Source organism: Chiloscyllium plagiosum, chromosome 35 (assembly GCF_004010195.1).
Source record: "Chiloscyllium plagiosum isolate BGI_BamShark_2017 chromosome 35, ASM401019v2, whole genome shotgun sequence".
In the NCBI taxonomy this organism is placed as follows: Eukaryota; Metazoa; Chordata; class Chondrichthyes; order Orectolobiformes; family Hemiscylliidae; genus Chiloscyllium; species Chiloscyllium plagiosum.
In genome coordinates, this window is record NC_057744.1 from 16,532,059 (window position 1) to 16,541,898 (window position 9,840).

The window sequence follows — 9,840 nt, forward strand, 5'->3', positions numbered from 1 at the left end:
CCTTCATAATTTTATATGTTTATACAAGATCCGCCCCCCTCATTCTTCTGAATTCCAATGACTATAATCCCAGTCTACTCAGCCTCTCCTCATAAGCCAATCCCCTCAACTCCGGAATCAACCTAGTGAACCTCCTCTGCACCCCCTCCAGTGCCAGTACATCCTTTCTTAATTAAGGAAACTAAATCTGCACACAGTACTCCAGGTCTGTCCTATCACCCTCACCTTGACCTTTTTCCACCTATCACATTTCTGACGCCCCTCCCCCAAGTCCCTCCTCCCTATCTTTTATCTTAGCCTGCTGGACAAACTTTCCTCATTCCTGAAGAAGGGCTAATGCCCGAAACGTCGATTCTCCTGTTCCCTAGATGCTGCCTGACCTGCTGCGCTTCTCCAGCAACACATTTCCTGCTCTGCCATTCAGTATGATCATGACTGATCCTCTAATCCAATGCCACATTCCCACTTTCTTCTCATACCGACTGATACCTTTAAAAGTGAAAGAATTATCTCTCTCATTCTTGTATTGTGTCAGTGACTTGGCCTCCACATCCTTCTGTGGTAGACAATTCAGCAAGTTCATTACTCTTCAAGTGAGTATATTTTTCCTCATCTCAGTCCTGGATTGCCAACTGTATACCCTGAGACTATGTCCTTTGGTTCCAGACTCCACAACCAAGGTAAATATTTTCACTGCATCGAGTCTGTCTGGCACTGTTAGGACTTTGTATCTTTCAATCAGATGCCCTCTTATCCTTCTAAACTCTCGTGAATACAGGCCTAGTCAAATCAACCTCTTCTCCATCTCTGGTATTAACCTAGTGGACTGTTGCTGCACTCTCCATACCACAAGTATATCCTCTCTTATGTAGGAAAGCCAAAACTGCATGCAATACTCCAGGTCTGGTCTCACCAAGGCCCTATATAACTGCTGTAAAACATCCTTACTTTGAACTCAAGTCCTCATGCATTGAAGGCCAATATATCATTTGCCCTCCTCATTGCTTGTTGCAACTCCTGTCTACTTTCATTGACTGGTATACAAGGACAGCCATATCCCTTTCTACATCCATCCTTCACAAAATATTATTATTTCAAGAATACCGTTCCTGTTTTTCACTCTGAAGCATACAACTTCACATTTAGCCACAATGCACTGCATCTGCCATGTGTTTGTCCACTCACTCAACATGGCTGTATTGCCTTGAAGCCTGTTACATCTGCCTCAACTCTCAAACCTGCCCATCAACCTTAGCAAACCTGAAAATGTTGCATTCAGTTTCCTCAGCCAGGTAATTTTGAATATCGTGCAGAGCTAGGGCCCAAACATGGATCCTTTTGAAACACCAATAGTCACTGCTACCTCTCAGAAAAAGATCTATTTCTCCCATTTCCTATGTATTGATTAATAGTTGAACCACGCCAATATACCATACGCTATCCCATGTACCTTAAATTTGCTCATTAACATCTTATGCAGGACCCTAATGAAAGCCTTCTGAAAATCCAAATACATCATATTCACTGGTACTCCCTTATCTATGCTAATAGTTGCATCTTCAAAAAACTCCAGTTGATCTGTTAAGCATGATGAGCTCTTCATAAACCATGCAATTTCACAAAGGTCAAACTGTTGATAGCTTGAAGCTTGTTGAAGCAGTAAATTTGAATACATTCTACTAATACCTGATTAAATGTCTTAACTTATTCCCAAAAATTAAGCTGCAGTAGGTAAAAATATTGCAGTGTTAAATGATTCATGCTGTCACCACAAGAAAACTGTCCAAATTGCCTTCACACTTGACACTCCAAATATCAGCTCAATGCATTTTAAGGCAGTGTAACAAACTGCTGTAGCAAGAAACCATATAATAGAATGATAGCATTCCTTGATAACGATTAGTACATGTTTCCGTAACCTTGGACACATCACTGCAGAGGATGCTGCATAGGCTCTACATCTATGAATGCTAGAAAACAGATCAGTGATCCAATTACTCTCCCTTGCTCTCAGACATCCACCACATAGTAGCTATTTATACAGAAAACTTAACACAATCTTAAGAACACTATCTGGACTGTCCTTACAGCTGGCAAGAGATGCATACTACCCAGGGGACTCTGAATTACTTATCTAACTTGATCTTTAAAAGTACCATGCAAATTTGCTTAGTATATTATCATATCATATCAATACTACTGAAGAGTGATGATATATCATTTTTACATAATACGGCATAACTTGCAGGAAATAATGCTAAACAAACCAATAATCTGACAGAATAAAACTATTAGCAAACTGTGTTTTATATGGTTGGTTAATGATTTACAAACCATACTTTTATTGTATATAGTAAATAAACACACCTTTCATATACATGTGTCACCACAAAGCTGAGACAGATAAAGTAAATTGGTCTGAATTAAATTTGCTTATCTAAATAATTTGCATATGCTTTTAAAAAGTAATCAAATGCAAACATTTAAAGTGAAAAGCTTCAAAATTAAATCAGAATGGTCTTTGCTTTAATAAACATACAGTCCCATCAGAAATAGATCACATGATTTCAATATCCTCTAAAATTATATATAAGGCATCTAGCATTGGCCTCTCACAGTTTCTTTTAAATGTGAACATGCACCTGAAATCTTAAACTTTCAACTTTGTACACGCTCTCCATTAATAATCACTTCTCCATGATAATATATATCAAAAGGGTTAGTTTGGTTAAATTTTAGTGACTATTTTATAAATTGGCTCTCTGTGCTAGTGCTTGTTAAGAGTTAGAGAGTTTGGCTACAGATAAGTAGCCATACCTTTCGAGTCACGGGTCGTGTCCATGAAGCCTGGAGAAAACAAACATGAGACACAAATACTTTAGATATGTTAGTAATGAACATGCACAGTCAGCTTACATTTAAAGATGCTTTGTGCAGGTAACAATATCTAGAAGGGATACGCAAATACAGTGGAATCTTATTACTTAAAAAAAGGGGACAACTCCTCACCATAAAGTTTTTTTCCCCATGGTCTTGGCGGTATTTCCATTAAGATCAGTAAAGATGCCCAAACCTTGGAAGATAAATAGCGTGTGCAAAAACCACGCTTAGCAGTGGAAGTTTATTTAACATAGGAAATTCAGATGTTTTTCTAAATAAGTATAGGATTTTACAACTTTTTTTAAAGTGAGAAACTAAGCTGCTTCTATAACTGTTATATTTTGTCTGATATGAACTTCATTTCTTAGCGTCTTTGTAATGCTATGCAGTGGATGGTCATGTGACTTGGGAGCAGCACCATTAGGAAAAACCATGTGGACCTGTCAAGAAATGGATTGACATTAGTGGATAATAGAGACTTTACTGATATTTATTTCCGGATATGCTGGGAATATTGGGAATGCATTAATGGGTTTCCGCAATCAGTGAAATATTGTTTATTTCCAGGCGTATCACAGCCACCTTCTGAGGAATGGGATTGGGTGAACATAGTACTAGGATCATGGGTACTAGAGATACCATTCTGAAAAGGCAGAGGTTTGGGATTTTGTTTTTATATATAACATTTATACGCTTTCAGTGTCCAAACTTAATATGGAGTAATGTTGGAGATCTAATGAGCCAATCACACAGTACTTCCTACCGAAATCGCAGCATTCTGTGAATCGTGGGAATTTGTAAGGTTTAGATTTCCTAAGCTGCAATATTTGCCATTGATTTTTTGGCTTCCTGATTTGCATATGATTTACACATGATGCAAAATGCATTTTGAAAAAAGAAGAGTCGGCTAGAAGCCAAAAGATCCACAAAGTATCCTGCTGTTCATCATCATCAAAAAAGGCAAAGAAAATATTTCTGCTAACATGTTAACCTGGTGTTATGCTCTGGGTGAAGGTGCTGTGATAACTCCAACCATTTTTGTCCCATTGGTATCAGCAGAAGAGTTAAAAGCAGACTAGGTGGAACCTTGCTCATGGTCAGAGTTTCAAATTGGTTGGGCTCATTTAAATGACACCATACAGATGATTGTGGATGAGCAAATTGAATCACACATGGCACGCCAAACTAAAGCTTGAATCTTTTCTATCTGGAACAACAGGATTAAAATAGCTGTTTCCACCAGCTGATTTAATTTCAATACTGCTGGCAGATAATCTGCTTTCACCCACTCTAGAGAAGACCAGATGAGATACTTCCACTGGGCTAATTCATGGAACATAATAAACAAGCTATTTAAATCGTTGCAATCTCAGCAATTTGAAAAGAAATGGGAAAAGCAATTCTTAATGGACTAATACCTAGCAACTCACCCATGTGCCCATCAAAATAGCAGATGAAGACTGTTACCTTTTATGGCAATACAACCAAGTGTCACTTGCCAATGCATAAATAAGGAGGGGTAATGTTCATTAAAGTGGAGGTGATGCAATTTAGACAGGGTGTATAATAGGTAGCTAACCCCAAGCAGCCAGGTAGCCATTCCAACTCCAAATGAAAAATATCCTTGTCCCCACAGATTATCTGAATTTGGAAGGCGGTGATTCAATCCCTTCATGAGGAACATTTACTGTTAAAATGTATGTGAAGTAAAAAAATGCTGTATTGTAGATGCTCACCGCACTGGAATGGTGCAGAGCCTCTCCCTGCTGAAGTGTACAATTCCCATTAAGTGTTTCTATCACTGTGGTATATCAGGATGAAGATTCAAAAGCTGATAAAACAGTTGGTGTTTTTAGAAAAACTGGCAGCATTTGATACAATTTAGCAGGTTGTGGAAATATCACAGGAATGCGGAGCATTGAAATAAGCCACTTCTGAATGAGCAATTCTGTAAGTGGCAATGAAACAATATACCAGCCGATCACAATACAGCCAGAATAATGAGTCTTTAATGCTTCTCAAGCAGCTAACCAGCCAGGCAAACACTATAAATGTCAAAAAAAAAACTTTGTTCATCAAACTGTTGGATTCCTGTGTAGCAAATTCCAATTGGCCCACAAAGCTCTGCTTATGTTGATCCTGAAAAGTAACAGCCCGGATATTTCTACTCCAGAAAGGACAGAGGAATCATGGCTTTGACACTGACGGGAGACTTGGCAACCAAGCTTTATTTTAATTATATTTTAATTTTTAAGCTGCCTCATTAACCAGTTAGCAAACTGTCTTCCATTTGAACTGAAGTTAGTGATAGGTTTAGGAAGTAAGTACTTGGACAAGCACCTGAGGTATTGTGACTACAGGCTAAGTGCCTAATGCGTGAAAATAGGATTAGTATAGGCAGTTGTATATACTTAGTAGTACAGACTCAATGGACTGAAGGGCCTTTCCTGTACTCGATGATTCCATGCAAATTAAGAGACAACAGCACGTTGCTTGAAAAGTTATTCAATTTTTGTAATCCCGGTTAATGATTCCAAGTCATACGAAAACTAAAGAAAGGAACAGGAATAGACCATATTGCTCCTCAAACATGTTCTGCCATTTAGTATGATCACAGCTGAATACATGTATTAACTCCATTCTGAAGGAGGGGCACTGGACCCAAAATGTTAACTTTGCTTTCTCTCCACAGATGCTGCCAGACCTGCTGAGTTTTCCCAACAATTTCTGTCTTTGAGTCTGATTTCCAGAGCTGAACAGATACTTGGTTTGTTTTTTGTTTGTTTAGTGTTTAACTCCATTTTCCTGTGCTTTTTTTTCAGAAGCCTTGACGTAATGAGCAAAACCCTAATAATCCCAATCTTGAATACACTCAAGTACAGAGCATGCACACACTTGACTGTAATCTGAGACCACGGCTTCTGGTTCTAAGTTTGCCCTGGGCTGAAAACCCATCTCTTGGCATCAAGCCTTTTTAATGAAACAACCACTCATTCTGAACCCTAGAGGATATAGGGCCATTCCACTCTCATTTCTTCAGAAAACACTATCATGAAACCTGCCAAACATGGACCATCTGTTTTGACTTTCATCATCAGATTTTAAGACGTCAGACTTATGGACTGAAATTATTTTAAATGGGAAAAACACCAGCTTAAAACTTTTTAGTGATCAACTGACCATAGGCTGAGCTAGGCTCTGGAAAACCAATGTGGGATAAACAACATTGACTGACCTGAAATCAAGACTTTTCCTCGATATAGATTGAAGCTAGTCAGGCCTGAAGAAACTCACATTTCCTATTTTAGACGTATATCTGTACCATCAGTTTCACATATTGGAGACAAATGGACTTGCCAATAATGATCTAGTTCAGAAACAATAAGTCCAAACAAGCAAATACATGAGTTAGATGTTTTTTTAACTGCTTTGGCAGAGTGGAGGAGATAGATTTTTAATAGAACTGAAAGAATCGTCTTTGTGTCTAACCTTGCTCAGGAAAGACTCAACAGCTGCTGTCAAAACAAACTGGAGAAACATCCAAATGTAGACAACTCAAGAACAATAGTGGCTATGTCTTTAGCTACTGATCAAGGATATCCCTATCCAATCACCATCTCAGGTCAACATCTTATACCTTCGGGATACCCAAATGACTTTAAGCTGCTTGTTCTAGTACCTTCTCATTTGTGTTGGGCACTATTTTGTGCTTTTGTCCGTGTGCATTTGATGTTTTGTCTTCATTAATTTTCCTCAGAGTTTGCAAGTAATAAAATTCCTCTTCCATATTATTCATGGTGTGCTATTTAACTACATTTTAATTAGAATGAGGTATAGCTGCACACCAAAAAGATCATTAAAGTTTTATTGCAGTCAACTGAGGAGGCTGAAAAACATGAGCAAATTCACCTCATTGTAACAACTGTCATCCAAGAATCAATCAAGTACCCCTTCACTGCACCTCCTTTAAAGGCAATCTTCTTTTTTTTATTCGTCTTCAGGTAAAAATGTGTAACATACGTGTCACTCGAGGTGCTACAGTATTCACCAAACCCTGTACAATTGGAGTTAGGCTCCTGTACTTCTATACTTCAACTTTCTTGCAACAAAAACTAATGTACTGTGACATTCTAACAGCTTGTGGTATTTGCATGTTAACCTTCCGTGATTTGTGTGTTTGTATGTTAGCTCGTGATGTCTGTGCTGGAATATCTAAATCCTAACATTTAATAAGTTTGCACCTGTTGAAAAGAAAATTACTCAACCATCCTTGTTAACTAAATGGATAGTTTCACAATCACCCCCACGCTTCTGCATATGCTAACTACCTGCTCAATTACTGAACTGGGCAACTATGTTTGCAAATCCTTTACATTCCCCTCACAGTTTACTTTGCCACCTCGCTCTGTATAATCAACAAACCTACACTCAGTTCCTTTTAAGTCAGATATTGACACGTTTTATATGTAGTTGAGACTTCAGGTTTGATTATTAGAGTGCCCCAAAATCTTAAACTTTAACCCTCTCTAAAATAAAGTTGCATATAGTGAATATCAGGTATCATAGTGCAAAAATACTAAGCAGTCGAGCAGAGAGAGAGACTTAATTCACAAGTCTCAACTTTTTCACCCATTTTAAAAAGAATATTTTCTCAGCTATCCACTTAACCAAAGAAGTCCACCCCCTGATTCTCGATTGACTTCAGTAAAATTTATTGGCACCACTAACTGGTTTGTAGCTGTGTCTGAATTATACAATCAGTACTACTTATGTATTTAAAAATTAAAAGATCTCTGATTGACAAATTGAATTAAACTTTAATCCTCAACCTTGAGGTTTGAAACCCAATTATACAAAGGATTCCTCGAGAAAATCTTATCAGCAGATTCAGTGATGCTGAAGAAGATAAGACCATAAGGCATAGGAGTGGAAGTAAGGCCATTCGGCCCATCGAGTCTACTCCGCCATTCAATCATGGCTGATGGGCATTTCAACACCACTTACCCGCACTCTCCCCATATCCCTTAATTCCTTGCGAGATCAAGAATTTATCAATCTTTGCCTTGAAGACATTTAACGTTCCGGCCTCCACTGCACTTCGTGGCAATGAATTCCACTCTCTGGGTGAAGAAACAATTCCTCATTTCTGTTTTAAATTGACTCCCTCTACTTCTAAGGCTGTGCCCACGGGTCCTAGTATCCTTGCCTGATGGAAACAAATTCCCAGCGTCTAACCTTTCTAAGCCATGCATTATCTTGTAAGTTTCTATTAGATCTCCCCTCAATCTTCTCAACTCTAATGAATATAATCCCAGGATTCTCAGCCGTTCATCGTATGTTAGGCCTACTATTCCAGGGATCATCCATGTGAATCTCCACTGGACATGCTCCAGTGCCAGTATGTCCTTCCTGAGGTGTGGGGCCCAAAATTGGACACAGTATTCTAAATGAGGTTTAACCAGAACTTTATAAAGTCTCAGTGGCACATCGCTGCTTTTACATTCCAACCCTCTTGAGATAAATGACAATATTACATTTGCTTTCTTAATCATGGCCTCAACCTGAAAGTCAACCTTTAGAGAATCCTGGATTAGCACTCCCAGATCCCTTTGTACTTTGGCTTTATGAATTTTCTCACCGTTTAGAAAATAGCCCATGCCTATACTCTTTTTTTCCAAAGTGCAAGAGCTCGCATTTTTTCACATTGAATTTCATCAGCCATTTCTTGGACCACTCTCCTAAACTGTCTAAATTTTTCTGCAACCTCCCCACCTCCTCAGAACTACCTGCCTGTCCACTTAACTTCGTATCATTGGCGAACTTCGCCAAAATGCCCCCAGTCCCTTCATCCAGATCATTAATATGTAAAGTGAACAGCTGCAGCCCCAACACTGAACCCTGCGGGATACCACTTGTCACCGGCTGCCATTCCGAAAAAGAATCTTTTATCCTAACTCTCTGCCTTCTGTCAGACAGCCGATCCTCAATCCATGCCAGTAGCTCACCTTGAACACCATGGGCCTCAGCAGCCTCCCATGAGGCACTTTATCAAAGGCCTTTTGTAAGTCTAGATAGATAACATCACTGGGTTTCTCTGGTTTAACCTGCTTGTTACCTCTTCATGACCTCTCCTTACAAAATCCATGCTGATTTGTTCTAATCCGACCCTGCACTTCCAAGAATTTAGAAATCTCAGCCTTAACGATGGATTTTAGAATTTTACCTACAACCGAGGTTAGGCTAATCGGCCTATAATTTTCCATCTTTTGTCTTGATCCTTTCTTGAACAAGGGGGTTATCACAGCGATTTTTGAATCATCTGGGACTCTCCCTGACTCCAGTGATTTTTGAAAGATTACAACCACTGCCTCTGTTATTTCTTCAGCCACCTCTCTCAAAACTCTAGATGTAGCCCACTGGGGCCAAGAGATTTATCAAGATGGTGGACATAAAACTCTGCCAGCATCTAAAACATTGCTATTTTGGGGAGTGAGGCCTGGATTTAAAATGTTTGCCATAAATGCCATCTAAGTCATTAAGTTGGAAAAAGTATACACAGGGGTTATAATATACAGTGGAAACTCGATTATCCAAATGTGATGGGCAGGCACTATTTCGTTCGGATAATCGATTATTTGGAAAATCGATTAATTGCCTTTCCTCTGGGGCTTGGAGCTTTAAAGTCTGCTCCCTATTCAGGAGAGAGCAGCAGTACACAGCGCACGAGATCCTGATCCCAACCTGGTCCAAAGCCACTTCCCAACCCTGCCTCCCAACCCCGTCCAAATCTTCCCCCCAACCCCATCCAAACCCACCCCTTGCCCCCCAACACCATCCAAACCCACCTCTCAAACCCCCAAACCCATCTAACCCCATCCCCCAACACCGTCCAAACTTGCCCCCCAACACCGTCCAAACCCATCCCACAAACCTGTCCAAACCTGACCCCTAACCCCCCAA

The 9,840-nt window shown here is 39.5% G+C and overlaps 1 protein-coding gene across 22 annotated transcripts in view; it reads right to left on the reverse strand.

Annotated features, from left to right (window-relative positions):
• Positions 1 to 9,840, reverse strand: part of LOC122540675 (neural cell adhesion molecule 1-like) — a 508,029-nt gene that overhangs the window by 156,348 nt on the left and 341,841 nt on the right. For 15 of the 22 annotated variants that reach the window (XM_043676732.1, XM_043676728.1, XM_043676727.1 and 12 more), the window contains exon 9: positions 2,818 to 2,847. The exons of the other annotated variants lie outside the window; for them this stretch is intronic. In XM_043676732.1, coding sequence (XP_043532667.1) covers positions 2,818 to 2,847 — 30 coding nt within the window. The remainder of the gene's footprint in view (positions 1 to 2,817; positions 2,848 to 9,840) is intronic. 22 annotated transcript variants of the gene reach the window in all.